Source organism: Pelophylax lessonae (genome assembly GCF_965119305.1).
Source record: "Pelophylax lessonae genome assembly, chromosome: 3".
Classification (NCBI taxonomy): domain Eukaryota; kingdom Metazoa; phylum Chordata; class Amphibia; order Anura; family Ranidae; genus Pelophylax; species Pelophylax lessonae.
In genome coordinates, this window is record NC_138770.1 from 332,610,447 (window position 1) to 332,630,106 (window position 19,660).

Here is a 19,660-nt window from a genome sequence, read left to right on the forward strand (position 1 = left end):
GGTAAAGCAGGAACAGCTTATAGATGTATCTAAGCAGGTGTTTAAAAAAATTATGGGGGATAAATTCCCGGCACAGCTGGAGGTAGAGAGGATACATAGGGTGTCCGGCCCTAGAAGATCGGAAGACAACCCGAGGGATGTGATATGTAAGCTTTATAGTTATGTACACAAAGAATCCATTCTGAGACTGGCCTGGGGCATGAAAGAGCTGGATTATGAAGGGACACCCATAAAAATTTTTTCGGATATCGCTAAAGCGACTCTACAACGACGAGCTTTGTTAAGGCCACTACTAGACCTAGCCAGGAGGCAAGGTTGTACTTATAGGTGGGGATTTCCCTTCTCCATAACATTTTGCAGGAGTGGACATTACTTTACCCTGCGGAGAATACAGGAGAAATATGCACTGTTTACATTTCTGGGCACGGAACCCATAGATATCCCTAATTGGATGGGACCCCTCGGGGTGAATAACAGAGGAGGGGATCATCGATATACAGAAATCCAGTCTATAGGAAGAAAATGAAGAGAATAAATGAGAAGTGGAAGCGAGGAGAGGAGGGGGGGCTGGAAGATTCCCCCCCTTTCCTTTTTTTTTTTTTTCTCTCTTCCTCTGTCCTAGTGACGCACGGACAAAGAAAGGAAAAACTTTTTGCTTTTTTTGTGAATTTTTAAAAAAAAAAACGTTTTTTTTTTTTTTTTTTTTTTTTTTTTTTTTTCCAGAGGTGGACATATGATGCACTGTAGCTGATGGAAGTGCCCACAATGTTGGGTGGGAGTAGAGAGGTTTTGGGGAGAGTCAAGGAATAAGGGGTGGTAATAGAGCAGAGGGTATTTTTTTATTTTTTTTTTTTCCTACACATAATAACACTAATAGTAATACTAGTAAAAGGGGTTTTTTTTGGGGTCCATAGTACGTAACGAAGGGGATCTCCTTGTTTTTTTTTTTTTTTTTCTTCCCCCTGAATCACGGGGTGGTTCTCTTTGGTCCCTTTTTTTTTTTTTTCTCACAATAAATTGTGCATAAGACACGGGTTTTTTTTTTCTCACGATATGTAAATGAAGGGGTGTTTTTTTTTTTTTTTTTTTTTTTTTTTCCCCCTTCTCTTCATAGCGACACGGGTTTCGGGGTTTTTTTTTTTTTTTTTTTTTTTGCGTTGCCACTTACAATAAGGATGGTGTTGTTGATTTATACACTCATGGGCAAGAGGTTTTTTTTTTTTTTTTCTCCCCTCCCTCCTCTATGTGGGGACCGAGGAAACTAAAGAGCCAGTAGCCTGCTCACCTCTTTTTTTTTTTTTTTTTTAGGGGAATGGGAGAGAAGGGGGTGAAAGTACAAATTTAACAATGTAAACTTGAGTCTTATTGTAGATTTATTGGAGCATATTAGAAGATTGTATAGAAGGGATGTGGGTTCCCCCCCCCCCCACCATATGGAGCGAGTGCTGGGATATTGCTGTATAAAAGTATAAATTTAACGATGTAAATTTGAGTTTTATTGTAGATGTATTTGAACATATTAGAAGATTGGATAGAAGGGATATGGACTCCCTCCCCACCCCCATTTTTTTTTTTTTTTTTTTTTTTTTTTTTTTTTGGGGACCATTGAAACTAAAGAGTCAATATCCTGCCCCTACCTCTCTTTCAGGGGGAACGGGAGAGAGGGGGTACTGCTGTATAAAAGTATAAATTTAACAGTGTAAATTTGAGTTTGATTGTGGATGTACTTGAATACATTAGAGGAGCGGTTAGGAGGGATATGGGAATTTCTTTTTTTTTTTTTTTTTTTTTTTTTCTCTCTCGGGGCGAGAGGAAAGGAAGAGGAGGAGAGAAACTTGAGGAAAAGTGGACTGGTATGAGCAATTAAGATCCTGGGAGTACATCGGGGATATAACAGATAAAAGGGGCGAAAAATGAAATTTAAGGGCGGGGGGGGAGAAGCGGCGAGGGGATTTACTCATTGGCCTCTTCCGCTCACTTCCCCATTTAGGTAAACACACAAATGGCAGCAAAATGCCGTGTGTAAAAAAAAAAGAATAGATATTCTTCCCACTGAGGGACCAGCGGGGACGAACCTTGGTCCTCGCCGTTGACTCAGGGGGATTAGTTAGGGGAAGAGGAATATATCTGGGTTTTTTTTTTTTTTTTCCTTTTTTTTTTTTTTTTTTTTTTTTTTTCTCTCTCTCCCTTTTCTTTCTCGGTGTGCTTTTCTTGCTCTCCTCCTGCCCTCCCACCCTCCCGGGGATGGACGACGTAAAACTCATCTCCCTTAATGTGAAGGGATTAAATATCCCAGAAAAGAGACGAATTCTATTGATGGAATTAAAACGTCTCAAAACAAGCATAGCTTTCATTCAAGAAACGCACTTTAAGACAAATAAATTACCATACCTCAATAGTGGAGCCTTCCCGTATGTATATCATTCAACCAATATGCAAAGTAAATCTCGGGGTGTATCGATATTGATCGCTAATAGTATACCATGGACATATCAAGAAAGTAAAATTGATGTAAATGGCAGATTTTTGTTTCTAAAGGGTAAAATAGGAGATATACAAGTTACATTGGCAACATTATATGTACCGAACACCCAGCAGGATAAGTTTATTGCCAGAACACTATCGGATTTGAGGGAATTTGCAGAAGGCCAACTAATTTTGGGGGGGGACTTTAATATCACCCTGACACCAGTAGTGGATACTTCCAATGGGCTATCAGCAACCCCACAGGGAATAGGAAGAAGAGTGGTAAAAATCTTACATAGAGAACAGCTAATAGACATCTGGCGACTCCAACACCCTTCTGAGAAAGAATTTTCATTCTACTCAAATCCTCATAAAAGCTACTCCAGGATTGACTTCTTCCTGGTTCCCCATGCCCAACTCCAGGCGGTTAGGAATACAGGGATAGATAACATCAGTTGGTCAGACCATGCCCCAATTTCAATGATCTATAGCTTGACCTCCATTAATTCACATAAACAACGTTTCTGGAGACTAAACGAAAGCCTTTTACAAAACCAGGAGGTTTTAATGGACGTAGTAAAGGAACTACAAAATTATTTTGAGATTAATGACCAAGCAGAATGTACGATAGGTACTCTCTGGGAAGCACATAAATCGGTAGTAAGAGGGGTACTAATAAAGCATGGGGCTAGAATCAAAAGAGAAAGAAATAGTAACCTAAAGGCACTACTAGAGAAATTAAAGAACCTAGAGAAGAATCATAAGCAGAAACCATCAGCACCTTTACTAGCAGAATTAATACTAGTCAGAAAACAGATAACAGATCTACTCCAATACAAGGCAAAAGCAGCACTACAAGTAACACAAAGATTCTCATACGAATCGGCAAATAAATGTGGGAAAATGTTAGCAAAGACAGTGCGGGATCAGAAGGGGAGGTCATATATACCTTATATAGTGGCGCCAGGAGGGGAAAGGAAAGCACTCCCGGGACAGATAGCAGGGGAATTTGAATCTTTCTTCTCGACCCTATATAATCTGACGGAAGATGAGAATATCGAGCAAGAGATAGAAAATTACCTGTCACAATCTGGTCTACCAGTATTACCTCAGGAGGCATGTTTAGCTATGGAGACAGACATCACGCAGGAAGAAATCCAGCAAGCTTTGAGATCAATGAGACAGGGGAAAGCTCCGGGCCCGGATGGGTTATCAAACCAATATTACCATTCGTTATTTCACATACTGGGTCCATATCTGGGAAGACTATACAATGGGGTCGATGCAAATGAGATCTGGGCTAGAGATACCCTGACAGCCCATATCTCATTGATCTTAAAAGAAGGGAAAGACCCATCGCAGTGTGGGAGCTATAGACCGATATCTCTCCTAAATGTGGATCTAAAAATATATACTAAGATACTTGCTACAAGATTAACAAAATATATGCCAAACATAGTACATTTAGACCAGGTGGGGTTTATGGCAGACAGGGAGGCAAGGGACAACACGACTAGGGTGCTCAACCTGATGCAGGTGGCCAGCTCGTCTGGGACCCCCTGCGTCATATTGAGCACAGATGCGGAGAAAGCCTTTGACCGGGTGAAATGGTCTTATATGTTCTCAGTCCTAAAACACATTGGAGTAGGAGAGTTAATGTTACAGAAAATAGCGAAAGTTTACTCAAACCCTACAGCAAGAGTAAAAGCAAACGGAATTCTTTCAGACCCCTTTGTAATAAAAAACGGTACAAGGCAGGGCTGCCCGTTGTCTCCCCTCCTGTTCGCTTTATCGCTGGAACCCCTACTGTGCAGAATTAGAGCAAACCCGGACATAGGGGGGATAAAGCTGAAACAAACACAATATAAAATCGCCGCATACGCCGACGACCTTTTGTTTACGATAACGAACCCAGAGATCTCGCTGCCGAATTTACTGAAGGAAATTGAGCAGTATGGAATATTTTCCAATTTCAAAATAAATTATGGGAAATCGGAGGCAATGGGGGTGGGTATCCCAAAGTTGAAATTATCTACATTAAAAGCTAGTTTTAAATTTAAATGGAAGGATTCGGCAGTGAGATACCTGGGGACGTATGTACCTACAAATTTATCTAAGGTCTTTGAACTGAATTTCCCGCCATTGTTAGCAGAGACGAGGAAGATGCTGGGACAGTGGCAAGGAGGGCTGCAATCCTGGTTTGGGAGATGTAACTTATTGAAAATGAATATCCTCCCTAAATATTTATACCTTATGCGAGCATTACCGGTAAAAATACCAAATAATTTCTTTAAGAGTGTACACACATTATTTATTAAATATATATGGGCAGGGAAAAAGCCTCGTTTAGCCCGTAGTACCTTGGTGGTGTCAAAACAGTACGGGGGTTTAGCAGTACCAGACGTACGCAAGTATTACCACGGTATACACCTAAGCAGAGTACTGGAGTGGTGGCACCAGTCCAGTACAAAACTTTGGACGCAAATTGAACAAGCGCAAACTACGGTGGATTTAAAGAGGGCAATATGGTGTTACCCAAGTCTACCTGGAAATCTGAAAACCCACCCAATAATAGGTAATACGCTTCGTATAAGCCATTATCAGGGTATTCAACAAAAATTAACAACTATGGATTCACCCTTAGTTCCAATATTGGGAAATCCCAAATTCATTCCGGGTATGGAGGGGAAAGAGTATATAAAATTGAAAGAAAAAGGGCAGGTACAAGTATCAGCTTTTTTGATAGAGAAAAAGTGGCCCTCGATTGCAAAATTAAAAGAGGAAGGGGGACCATTTGGCCTACCCTTTTGGCAGGCGAATCAGCTACACCATTTTCTATCATCGATACCGAATCCAGAGCGATTTGATAGACCACTGACGGAGTTTGAGAGATTATGTGAAGGACGAAGGAGTGTTTCGCGCACTCTAGCAACCTCATATAAATTATTAACCACACCAAAAGAGTTGATGAATTGGCCATGGGTAGAGAAATGGAGAAGTGAGCTAAACCGTGAGCTCACCCAGGAACAAATAGAAAGGATTCTTAGATTTACTTTTAGACCTGCAAGATGCGTTAAATCCCAAGAAACAAATTTTAAGATACTTACCAGGTGGTACAACACACCGGACAAAGTACACAAATGGTATCCACAAGAGACAGATAAATGCTGGAGGTGTAGGAAGGAGAAGGGCACAATTTTACATATCTTTTGGTCATGCGAAGTAATAAGGCCCTTTTGGTCGGAGGTAAGGAACTTGACCCAAACTTTTACAGATTATAAGATAGAGGAGGACCCAGCCTTTTTCCTATTCCATCTTTCTGAAATTCCAAGTGGAAAGTATGAGAGGTCAATAATACCTTTTCTATTAGATGCTGCAAAGGCATGTATCCCCTTACTGTGGAAAAAAACACGAGCACCGTCAATTTCAGATTGGGTACGGAAGGTAGAAAATATTAGTAGAATGGAAGACTTGATCTTGTCCTCACAACATAAGCAGGAAAAATATAATAGTATCTGGGATAAATGGAACCTGTTTATGTTATCAGAGGTAGGCAGACGACTTTTTGCTAGCTAAGAGGGCTTGATAGAGGACTGGAGATAGGGGGGGGGGGGGGGCGCGTCGTTCATCTACGGGAGGGGGGGATTGGGAGGAGGAGATGCTTGTTTGTTTTTTTTTTTTTTTTTTTCCTCTTTTCTCTGTGGGGGGTGGGAGGGTATAATAAACTGGGCAACAGCATTGGGATCAGGTGCCAGACGGGCTAATATATGAAGGTCTGAAATACCATCTTGAGATATAGTTGAGAGTTACCTATGAGGATGTACTGTTGCCATTGTGTTTATGTTTTGGGAACTTGTTGAATTGTTATGTCTTGTTGGTTTTTGTATGAAATGATTTAATAAAACTATATTTGAAAAAAAAAAAAAAAATCGCAAAAAGCGTATTTTGATTGGTTTGCGCAAAAGTTATCGTGTTTACTAACAAAGGGAAAGATTTTTGTCATTTTTGGTGTTTTTTTTTTAATAAGTAATGGCGGCGATCTGCGATTTTCTTTGCGGTACTGCGACATTGGGGTGGACAGATCGGACCCTTGACTGACATTTTTGACACTTTTGGGGGTACCAGTGACATTACTACAGTAATCAGTGCTATACATATGCACTGTTACTGTAAAAATGACAGGGAAGGGGTTAACTGTATTGGAGAGGGAGGGGTTAAGTGTGTCCTAGGGGCGTGTTTCTAACTGTGATGGGACATGTCTCCTATTGTAAAAACATAGTAGAACCGTCTGATCTCCATTTTTACACAGGGGAAAATGACAGGCGGCTTGTTTACATAAGCCGCCTGCCTTTCTCCCGCTCTACCGACGATCGTAGTGTGACCGGCGGACATTGGGTCCGCCGGTCACATGCCCGGACTCCTCTGTGAACGAGCCGAGGCGGGCGCGCGCCTCAGTGGGCGCGCGCTCGCCCGCTATTGGCTCAAAACCCGGTGACAGGCTAGCGACGTAGCCCTACGTCACTCTGCCAAGCCGGGGCTGACTGCCGCAGTAAATATACTGTGCGCAGTCGGCAAGCGGTTAAAGACCCTATAGCAGTGAATTAAACTGTCTACGGAAATTTGCAAAAAATGTTATTTACCAATTCCAGGTTCAAAGCAACCCTTTGTTAAAAACTAGGGTATCACTCAGTTTATTATTACTGCAGTTTCAACAGTTAGCTTAAAATCAAGAAGTCTAAGGCTCCATTCACATTAGCGCGTCTCCAAAGTTTCACGATTTCCAGCGTGACTTTATTGTGACTTTTGGTGTGATTTTGATCCGATTGTACATTCTATGGATCAATGTTGCAGTCACACCAAAGTAGTGCAGGCAGCTTTTCAAAGTCGCCGTGACTTTAGGTTGCACAAATTTGAACAGGTGCCATTGAAAAGAATAGGGTGCAACTCATCATGCAAATTTGATGTCCAAAGTTGCATGACAAATTGCATAAGTATGAATGGAGTCTTAGAAATACTCTGATGAGATTGCCATAGTTAAAGTTGATAGAAGGCTCTGCAACTGCTACAAAGTTGAAAAGTATAACCCCCTCCCAGTGTCCCTCCTTCTAGTGTATAGTACGCTGGCACAGTTAAAGATCTGATCAGTGTAAAGGACATGGCATATGGTCTGATGTGTGTAGATGAAACAGTACAAGGATTCATGATGGTGTAAAGCACTGTACTTAGTCTGATGTGGGTAAAGGACATAGTACAGGACCTGATAGGGTGGAGGGCTCAGTACAGGTTCTTACAAGGGCAGAGAGTGCAATAAAAGTCTTATAAGGCAGATGAAACAGTATAGGGTCTGACAAGGATGGAGTAGAGGTGGGGGACTTGAGTCACATGACTTGATTTAAGTCAGACTTAAGTCACCAGTTTGAGGACTTGAGACTTTCTTGACTAAAATTAATAAAAGACTTGACTTGACTTTGACTTGGTATTCATGACTTGAGACTTGACTTTGACTTGAGATATATGACTTGAAATGACTTTACTTTTTTTAATTTATTAAATATTTGCATTTTCTCAAGATGTGCTAAAGCTAAATTAATGTGCCTGTTATGTTTCTGACACCACAGTCACTTAAAACACCTCAGTGTGTTCTGATTTTTAGGACACTGGCTGTTTAACAATGGAAATACTTTTTAATGACTGTGGTGTTGAAACATGACCGGACGAAGGATTTTGAGCTGTTTGGGCATTCAAAGTGTTTCTTTAATATGCCAAGAAAAAAGCACAAAGCAGTTTTGTTAATGTTGAAAATAAAACAAAACCTTTCCTGACCACTGACTTTTAACTGATTTAAAGGTGAAAATTGGGGTAGATCAGTATTTTCACTTGATTTGTGACTTGACCAAAATAGACCTGATCTTTCCTGTAATTCTGTCAGAGTAAAGCCCTAATGCCTGTGGTGACCTTATAAAAGAGCACTCTACCAATGAGAAGGAGAGCAGAAGCAGATGAGGGGTGTGGTCCTGTCTGCATTCTGGGATTACTTTAGCCTGTACTGACCCAGTGGGGCCTGCACCCAGTATGGAAGGACTACCTATACCCCCTAACAGCAGCCCTGGGGGTTGATTTACTAAAGATAAATAGGTTGTTCACTTTTCAAGGGAATTTTCGCTGGTTGTAAACCCCATTCATGCAATCTGTAGTGTTTACTTATCTCTATCCAAATCTCTAAGTGCTGAATTTTCTGCTGCTCCGTTCCTCTGTTATCAGCATGATAACTTCTGACAAGTTCTCCGACACATGAGATAAAAGCAATTGAAAATTTGTGTTGGGCTGTGAGCTTAGAGGGAGATTAGCAGAGAGCTGGTCTATTCAGATATCAGCTCTGTATATTTCTTCGTTCCTCTGCCTATGTGAAGGGGGGAGGGGTGTCTTTTCTCCAATCAGCTCTCGTACAGTGTAAGCCTAGACTCTACACTCAGTGCTAAATGAGAAAACAAGATTTCTACCACAATGTGCACTTTCTAAAGAGTTTAGAAAGCTGAAGACAGGAGATATACAAGTAAGACTTATGTAGGGAGATTCGTTTCATCTATGTGTATCATCTGAGGCTGTTCACTTCACTGGGTATATGTGAGGGTTTACATCCACTTTAAGTAAATAACTCCACTGACTTAAATCACCCAGCCTTGAACATGAATGAGTATTCTTTAAAAAGTGAAAATTTCCCACATTCACTAAGCTTGGGGTAAAGTCGATTGTAAGTGAAAAGGAATTTACAAAGTGAACAGCCTATTTACCGTCAACCCCACTGACCTAGGCAGCCAGGAAAGTCAAAGGTCCACTTATGCATGTTCTAAAATCAATAATTCCGAAAGTTACATAGTTACATAGTAGGTGAGGTTGAATAAAGACAATAGTCCATCCAGTTCAACCTGTGTAGGTGTGTGTGACTGTAATCATCTAACATAGCCCTCAATCTCCTGATCCTTGAGATGTAAGTCTAAGAGTCTTTTGAAAGTCACCATACTACCCGCAGAAACCACCTCTTGTGGTAGACAATTCCACAATCTTGTAGCCCTAACAGTAAAGAACCCCCCACGTTGCCTGAGGTTAAAACGCTTCTCCTCTAATCGCATTGTATGTCCTCGAGTCCTCATGCAATTCCTTCGAATGAACAGCTTTTCTTCTAAGCTGAGATCCCCATTAAGATATTTATAAATTGCTATCATGTCCCCTCTCAGACGTCTTTTCTCCAGGGAAAATAAATCGAGCGATTGCAGCCGCTCTTCATAGGTAAGGTCCTCAAACCCCCTAATCAGTTTAGTTGCCCTTCTCTGGACTTTCTCCAGCTCCAACACATCCCTCCTGAGGACTGGCGACCAGAACTGGACAGAATACTCCAGATGCGGTCGGACCAGAGTTTTATAAAGTGGAAGGATTATAGTCTTATCTCTGGAATACATCCCTTTCTTTATGCATGCTAATATTCTGTTGGCTTTGGAAGCTGCCGCTTGGCATTGCATGCTGTTGCCTAATCTATCATCAACTAAGACTCCCAGATCTTTCTCCATTTTTGATTTCCCCAAGGGTTCCCCTCCTAACGTGTATTGTGTTTTTACGTTTTTGGTCCCCAAGTGCAAAACCTTACACTTCTCCACATTAAACCTCATTTGCCATGTCGTTGCCCACTCCGTAATTTTGTCCAGGTCATTCTGTAGGATATCTGCTTCATGCTGTGCAGTTATTAGGAAAGTAGTAGGAAAGAAACAGAAACGGCTTACATACTTACAAAAACAATAAAAAAATCAGATATTGACAGTTTACTTTATGAAATGCTCACATAATAACATCAATTATATGAACATTGCCATTGTGTCTTTTCGACTCACTTTGGACTTGGACTGAAAATATACATAAACAAAGGAAAAATGTAGTATGCTGCTACTGCAAGGTAAAGTATTGATGCAAATTGGCCTGTCCTGAAAACAATTGATTTTCTTCTACCTACACTTTGGAAAGTTCACCAACATGGAAATGATTCTTGAGTGAACAATACCTACAATAGTCAAAAAAATCAGTTGCTAAAACAGTGAAAAGGCCACCCTCACATGCCAGAAACTTTACACAATAAGCTGCTATACTGAAATGAATGTAGACATGTAAAGAAGGGAACTTGCATTATATGTATTATATTTTAGATCACCTGGGAGCCCTGAAAGCCAAGGTTCTATTATGAAAATATTAACCAATTTTTGTGGTTCAGTACTTAGGGCTGACTTTCTACTTATAGTACGTTTCATTATTGCCCACTAATTCTGCACATTAAAGATATGGTGCAAGGCTGAGCCCAAGCTGTCAATCACTGGAGTTGTTCACAATCTGGAAAAAATCTGCCCCAGGGTTCCAAAAATAAGTGATACGCAATGGATGCACATCTAAGTGCCTGTTGTACATATCTGACAAATGTTTAATGTTTAAGAGGGTTTAAACTAAACTAAAGCCAGCTTGCAAAAAAAAGGTTATATACTTACCTTTCTGGAAGCCCATGTTTTAAAACACCATCAGCACTGCTGTGACTCCCACTGTCTCCTATAACGCTACAGGATGTATGGGCCAGGAGGAAGAATCACAGTGCATGGCAGGGGAGCAGGATTTCGACACCCCCAGAATACCAGGTGTCGAAATACTTGCAGCGGCCAGGGATAAGAAACCCAGGGGAGTTTTCAAGAGGAACTTCAGCTTCATCTTAAAAATCACCACAAATGCACCTTTAGAAATGTTTAGTAATGGCAATCTACAAACCGATACCTAGGTAAATAACATAGAAAAATACAGGTTTTTTATTATTTGCTTATCTTCTTTTACCTTTTTCTCTCCATTCTTCTTAGGATGGCCATTTTCAGTAAAGGTGGATGAATTAAAGCGGTAGTATACTCCAAAAAAAAAAAAACCCCTACAAGACAAAGGCATAATGAGCTAGTATGCATCGCATACTAGCTCATTATGAAATACCTTAAAACGAAGCCCTGACACGGACCCCCGGACACCGCTGTTGGAGCTGACATGATCCCTCGGCGTCTCTTCCGGGTTCGGCGGCTCCGGCGCTGTGAGTGGGGTTTTAACTTTCCGGCAACTTCCCGGCAAGGAACTCAGAAGGTCCACCGGACCTTCAGAGCGCATGCGCCGCTAGCGTCAGTGGCTGCATGCAGTGCAAATATCTCCTAAACCGTGCAGGTTTAGGAGATATTAATTGTACCTACAGGTAAGCCTTATTATAGGCTTACCTGTAGGTAAAAGTCACAAAAATCAATATACTACCACTTTAATGTCTCTTTACTTCCTGGAACTTTGGACCTGCCTCCAGGAACATGTGACATTGCATCATCTGAGTGGGAAGGCACAAGTGATGTGAACTTCCCAAGATGGTTCTGTGTGGCCAGGGTAACATCACCAGTACCTCACACAGTCAGGCAATGGAAAACACTGTGATTTTAAAAGCAAAAGTAAAAAATATTTGTTCAAATAATGAACGTAGGAACATCTCATATCAACATGCAGAGCTGCATGCTGTGGGTGATTTATTTTTTTTTCATCACCACTACCTCACTCAGTCAGGCAATGGAAAAACAGTAATTGTAAAAGTCAAAGTAAAAAGTATATGTTTAAAAAATGAATGTAAGATGATTTCATATCAGCATGAATAGCTGCATGCTTATGGGATTTTTAGTGAAAGAGGAAAAAGGTCCACTTTAAAACACAGACCATGAGAAAAGTAAGTATCCAGGATTTTTTTTTGCAGGCTGGATTTAGCCTACTTTAGACCCCATAGTGGAAGGATCAATTTTGTGGTGTCCTCTTAGTAAGCTTGATAGGTAAATTTAGTTGTTGGCTCCACTGTAGAGAGTGGAGTGGTTGTTGATGTTTGTTTTGGTCTGCTCAGGGTTCCTGTGATGAGAGTTTTATTGCTTCCTGCTTCTTCCTGTCTCTGGAAAAAGCTTGCAGATCAAACAGAGGGAGATTCAAATGATCAGCTGAACATTTATCATACTAAAATCAATCACTGGAAGGGGGCATCCAGAAGGTGACTGTGGGGGTGATAAATAGACAGGAGGCCTAAACAGGTTTTTCTTTCCTAGGCATGGAGGGTTCAGTACTTTTGGGGATGTTGTCCCTAGGGGATGTATGACTAAGACAAGAGACTACCATTTGGCCTTGAACATTTGCCATGTTAGGGCCACAGATGTGCCGACCATCCCCAACTAAGCTAAGGAGAAGCTTGTACTTTTGCTGTTTTTGCTTGTACGTTTGCTGTTTTTGCTAATTGTTTTGCAGAATCTCATGACCCTAAGCTCCTCTCCTGTTAGGCCCCTTTCACACAGGCTTTCAGTCTGTTAATTTTTTTATCCATTTATTGACGGATGAAAAACAGACAGCAATTCATTTCTATGGACAAATGCATGTAAATGGATGATCTTCTGTTTACATCAGTTTACATTAATGTCAGTTTAGTTCAATTTTTTTTGGCAGAGCAGCCAACGTTCAGATCTGTTTAACCAGAATGGAATGGATATAATCGAATGCTGTCCATTTAAATCTGTTCCTCTTATGTCCGTTTTTAGGCAAAAGAATAGTTTTGTTTAGGGTCCATGCACAGAGGCCTAACAAATGCTACTTCTGCAGGAGTTTTGCATTTTTTTCTTGCCTGTAGAAGCAGCTCAGTGTTATTCTATGTGTCCATGCACATTAGGGAGTTTAGAGGCATATTTCAGGAGGATAGATTAGAGCATGGTTTTTTCAACCAGGGTGCCGTGGCACCCTGGGGTGGCATGAAGCTTCAATAGGGGTGCTGCAGCAAAATTACATAAAACTGCACGAACCTGCTTGATGTGATCTGAGAGTGATCCTGTAGGAGCAAGAAAGCACCACCCACACCTCCTCCTGGCAATATCCTTCTCCTTGCTTCTATATCTTCTCTTGGCCAGCAAAATCGAATGCTGTGCGGGCCATCCTCCCGTATCCTGCCAACCGATGACATTATTGGTTGCTAAGAACAACTCAGGCGGCTTGCACAGCTTTTTGTTTTTCTGGCAAGAGTACACTGAGGCACAGGTGAAGTTGATCTGGCTGGGCAGAGTGTATGGGGTGTGTGTAGAGGAGTGACTGGCATGCAGTCAGGGAGAGAAGAGGATGTTATCTAGAATGATATGTAAAGCAAAAAGCGATGGCAATCAACACTTTACTGTCAGGTGGTTAGCTGGATCTCCTAAAAGTACATATAATACACAGGGGCGTAACTACAGGGGTTGCAGGGGTTGCGGTTGCAACCGGGCCCCATGCTCCAGGGGGCCCTTTTCGGCTCCCCTGTACACCTGGATCGGGTGGATGGCGGGGGCAGCATGTAGAGAAATCACTGCCCTCCTTTTTCCTCCTGTAGCTGCAGGAGGAAAATGGAGGAGATTGGTTCCTCTGTATGCTCCCCCCGCCACTCCTCCTATCCACTTCACTTGTGTTCTGCTGTCTCTGGGCCCCTGTGTGCTCCGCTGGTCCCACCCCCCCCCCCACTATGCTGCCCCCCCCCCTACTGTGCTCCCTACCCTCTCCTCCCCGCTGCTGCTGGGGATGTGTCAGAACCAGGAAGGGGTCGGTAAATAGGTAATTTACCAGCCAGCTCCTTCCTTTTCTGAATGGACAGAGTCATAGTCAGTGACATTGTAAAAAAATAAAATAAAATGATTTAAAATACCAAAAAAATAAAAACGACTGACACCAGTGGGTGACCTTCCAGGATCGCAAAGGTCACACTTGTAACCGGGCCCTGGCATTCCACCACTGTGGGGAGGCCCCAACATGGCAGGAAGGTGGCCCACTGCAGAACTTGTGAAAGGGTCCCGCTGCGGGACCGTAATAAAGGGCCCCACAATGAAAGCAAAGGGCCCCAGGATCAGTGGGAAGAGTCCCAGGCTTGAAGAGAAGGGCCCTGGCCAGGGGTCCAGGGGGCCCTTCATGGTTTCCTGCACCGGGGCCCTGAAGGTTCTAGTTACGCCTCTGATAATACATATAGCTGCAGGGAGCAGGAGAGAGCCAGGAGGAGGTGCATTCAGTTCTCTTCCTCCTGTCTATACACAAGAGTTACAGGATCACCCTCAGATCAGATAGGACAGGGCCTAATGACCCCCCCTTAACTCAGCAGCAAAAATTGTGGATAGTGAGAAGTAATCAAACCCTGTTGTGTGATGAGAGGGATGTGGTGGAATGAGAGATTTTGTGATAGGAGGGGGATATGGAGGGGGGAAGTGAACAGAATTTGTGCTAGGAGGGAGGATTTAGGGGGGATGGGGGAGATTTACCACCTACAGACCGCATAGCTCTGCCATTCAAACTACATTTTAGGCATGCCATGTGGAAACACGTGCAAAATGTGCAAGTTTTCCCGCACCACAAAAAAAATGCACTGCCTTTTGCAGACACAGGTGGGTGCCCTAAATTCTTAATGTACCCCCACGCCATCTAGCAAATATGCGTACGCTGGTGCCTGATAAAATATATGGTACTGTAGTAGCATATGTTTTACACACATGGTACTACAAACAGGGTCGCTGTTAGAATTCATGGTGCCCTGTACAGCCTACCTGACAGGGGACTCCCAACCTCGTACGAAATTATCAAAACAATATTTTCACAAAAATACACGAAAATCATTATTAGTGGACACAAACATTTTTAATACTTAAAAAAATATAAATTCCATTTTCAAGCCCAAATTCTCCCCAAACAATAATTGCAAATATTCCACCAACTTCCAGTTCTAATCCCCCCCCCCCCCCCCCTCAGCACAGATCCCACCTGAATCCCCCTTCCTAGAACAAATCTTCCTCACGCCAAAAAAATCACCCGTCTAGCACACATCCTCTTTCTTCTCAAACTTTCTATCCTAGCACAAATCTTCTCCCCAATCTCTCTTATTAGCCTAAATTCCCCTCCCCCCCCCCGACACACTATTCCCCCATCTCCCCTACCAGCACAAATCACTGTACACACACACACACTCCTCCAAGGGCTGCTCACCTCTTGGCAGCAGGAAATGTGGATAGGGGGTGGTAATCAAACCGTGTGTGTACAGTGCAATGCGATCTACAGTGTGCTCTTCTGACAGGTGACAGGAGGGGAAAGCACAATACAGTGCACATCCTGGCTCTTTCCTCTCTACCACTTCTCTCTCTGCTCCAGGCTGCTGGCTCCTTGTCCTGGTCCTGGGTGTGGGCGGGGGCGGGGAAGGAGCTCAGTGGCGGCCGGCCAAGCACATCATCCAAAGGCTGGCCAGCCTGGGGGGGCAGAACTGAAATCTGTGTGGGCACAACCCAGCCAGTACACCCCTAAATCCGGCCATGTGTGTCTCTCTTACCCAGCAAACAAAGCCAGCGAGAGGGAAAGGGGGAGAAACCGCGCTTTTAGATGCTGTATTAGAGACACGGAGGGCATCGTTCTGTCATACTTCATTCTCTGCTCCACCATTCCTCATGCTCTCTAGGCCCCTGTGTGCCCAGGCCCCCTACAGGAGGACAGGTCCCCCCCCCCCATAGGTTGCCCTGACTACAAAACCAAAAACATGGTACTAAAACATATGGTACTACGATACCATATGTTTTGGTGTGATATGATATAAAAAATTATGCCAGCACCTTTTTAGTGTGTTCACCAAGCATAGAGCAGCCCAATATTAAATTAAAAATGTAATATGTGACGTATCTTAAAAAAGTGTAACGCGTGGGAACATGCAAAAAAGCGAAAGTGATTGGATGCACCTCCTGGTGAACGAAGCCTCACACTGGTGTGCTGCGGGATTTTGCCATATTTTAAAGGCTGCCTTGACTGGAAAAATGTTAAACAAACACTGGTTTAGAGCCAGAAAAAAACCCCAACAAGTGCATTTTTGAGAGGAGTTTTTCAGGCAGAAAAGGAGGGAAATGGTTTGGAAAAAAACATTTATAAAAGCAAATGCCCATAAACTCTCCTAATCTCTTGTGCAATATGAACTAATATGAGCATTTTTTGTGATGCTTTTTTCTGCCAGAAGTTCTAAAAAGCAATGCAAAAATTAATCTAGACTGATGTAAACTGAACAGACGTGCAAACCGCTATAAACTGATGTAATCTGAATCTGTTTTCATCAGTTTTTTCTTAGCAAAAAAATGACATCTGAATGAAAGGGGCCTTAAGTTCTTCAGCAAGAAAAACTAAAAAGACATCACCCAGATGCAGTAAGTAACTGAAAAGTCATTTGCAAAGTGAACAGCCTATTTAGCCCTTTATGAGGTGTGGGAAACACAGTGAACACAGTGAATTCTGTGCATTTCTGTGCATTTCCCGCACCGCATTTCAATCGCGCGGCGGCCATTCGATCTGCTGCGAGTGTCAATGTTAGATTAACAACACCCAAAACAGATTGCAAAATGCAGTGCAACTGCCAGTATCACATCTCATGGGTGGGAACACCTATACAATGTGATTCATGTGTGGAAAAAAAAGGGTCTTGCACCATTTTGGTGCGAATGCAATGCAATTTGAGCTATGCAAAATGTATCGCTCAAATTGCACCGCACAGACATCGCATGTGATGTGTACAGGAATGCAGTATGATTCCTGTGCAAATCATATGCAGTGGCTACATAGCACTTAGGCATACTGTCAACCCCAAGTCACTGACCTGGAACAAGTATGCAGCCAGGAAAGTCAAAAGTCCCCTTATGCACATTCCAAATCAGTGATTCAAGCAATAGCAAAGAAAAAAAGGCTTACAAAAAAAAAAAAACAGAAAAAAGTGTTTGGTTTAGGAAAGACATGCATAATTACACCAATTATGTGAACATCGCCATTGTGTTTTATGGGCTCTTTTTGGACTTGAATTGAAAATATGCACAAACAAGGGGAAAATACAGTATGCTACTATCTCAAGGTAAAGTAATGATGCAAATGGGCCTTTCTGAAAACAATTGATTTTCTCCTACCTATGCTTTGGAAAGTTCACAGTATGCATGACAATGTTTATTTTCTTAACAACCCCTACAATAGCGTGATAAATCAACTGCTAGAACATTGGAAAACTGTATTCTGAAAAATGATGGCAAGGTCACCGTCACCTCCCAGAACTTTATACAAAAAGCTGTTATACTGAAATTAATGTAGACATGTACAGCAGGGAGTTTGAAGTACACCACTAGTATATCACTAAAAGTATTGGGACCCCTGTCATTTCACGCACATGAACTTTAATGGCATTCCAGACATCAGCTGACAGCGAGCTTCAGCCTGCTGTCAGCTGAAAACGGGTTACAGGAGTGCAATAAGTACTGCACTCCTGTGATCCACAGGAGAAGTACAGCCAAACAAGCTTTGGCTGTACTTCTACTTTAAAAATCACAACACTGGCACCTTCAGAAATGTTTAGTAATGACAATCTATAAACAGATACCTATAGATATTTACAGGCTTTTTATTCTTTGCATACCCTATTTTGCTTCTCCATTCTTCTCATTTTGGCCATTTTCACTAAGAGCAGATGAATCAATCTCCCCTTACTTCCTGGAACTTTGGACCTGCCTCCTGGAACATGTGACATTGCATCATCTGAGTGGGAAGGCACAAGTGATTTGAACTTCCCAAGATGGTTCTGTGGTTACATCACCAGTACCTCACTCAATCAGGCAATGGTAAACACTGTGATTTTAAAAGCAAAAGTAAAAATATTTGTTCAAATAATGAATGTAGGAACATCTCATATCAACATGCAGAGCATCATGCTGAGGGTGATTTTTTTTTTTTCAGGTAAAGAGGGTAAAGTTCTGTTTTATTACACAGGCCATGAGAAAAGTAAGTATCCAGCATTCTGTTTTACTTGTTTAATTCTACTTTAGAACACATAGTGGAAGGATCGCTTTCAAGAGCTAAAAAAATAGATTAATAAATATATACATACCCACGTACAGGGATGTTTATGCCATGTGCTGCTTGTATGACTTCTTCAAACCTGGACATACTTTCTTCAATGGAGCAGTTTATGTTTTTCTTACTAAACGTCTCAGATGCTGCACCAAACACAGACACCTCTTTAGCCCCTGCTGCAATCTAAGAAGACACATCACATTTGAATACACATTTGTATATATTCCCCATTTGAAATGTATAACAATGCAGCTTTAAATACCAAGTCAAATGAAAAAGAAACACATTGATGTGGGCTAAGCCACTTTATGGCATTTCAGGCTCAGGTACTATTGTCTTGATTTGGCTTAGACAAATGTATGTATATTGCTTTATTACAATCAGGGCCGCTGATAGGGGGGGACCACCAGCCCTCTTGTAGGGGGCCGAGCACACAAGGGGGCCCACACAGAGAGGGGGATTAGTGATGGACAACAAATACAGAAATATTCCTCCAGCACCTGAATCTGATCTGTCCCTCTCCCTGCTATCAGCTTTTATCTGTTGAGAAAGAGACAGTCGTCCCTCACTAATCCCCCTCCCTTGTGTGGGCCCCCTCCCAGCACTTATCTATGCTCCAGAGTTTATTTGTAAATTGTGACTTTGTTTCTCTGTCTCTGTCTCTCTGATCACTGAGCTCCAACTGCCCAGCCTGTATATTTTTCTCATCTCATCTTCTTTTTTATTTAACATAGTTTTTTTTTTTAGATTTAGCAGGAATTATGCGAGTTATGTTATATTTGTGTCTGCTAATAGTGATTTTGTTGTAATTCTAGCTAAATATATCTTTAATATTTTCTTGGGGGGGCCCTGCCAAGTAGTCTGTATGGGGCCCCGCAATTTTTCTAACAGCAGCCCTGATTACAATCGATGGGCGATACAACATGTCAGTGACCACATTTAAAATTTCAATTTAACCTTTAAAGTGGTTGTAAACTCTCACATATACCCAGTGAAGTGAACAGCCTCAGATGATACACAGAGGTGAAACAAAGCCTGCTACATAGGCTGCAGTCTTCTTATGTCTACAACCCTTTAAAATGGCAGCAAAGTGTTAAAATCTTTCTTCACCTGTCAGAAGCACATAGGAGGGGGCAGAGAAGTTGCAGTTACAGTGTGTAAGAGCTTTTGGGAGGAAAGTCACACATGCCCCTCCACACAGCAGAAGGACTGTGTTGTGAATAGACAAGCTCTGTTGAGCTCTCCCTCCCACTCCCTCTCG

At 42.1% G+C, this 19,660-nt stretch overlaps 1 protein-coding gene across 2 annotated transcripts in view; it reads right to left on the bottom strand.

Annotated features, from left to right (window-relative positions):
• HMGCLL1 (3-hydroxy-3-methylglutaryl-CoA lyase like 1) overlaps nucleotides 1-19,660 on the bottom strand; it is a 129,311-nt gene that overhangs the window by 58,552 nt on the left and 51,099 nt on the right. For both annotated transcript variants that reach the window (XM_082252579.1, XM_082252580.1), the window contains one exon: nucleotides 18,434-18,582. In XM_082252579.1, coding sequence (XP_082108705.1) covers nucleotides 18,434-18,582 — 149 coding nt within the window. The remainder of the gene's footprint in view (nucleotides 1-18,433; nucleotides 18,583-19,660) is intronic.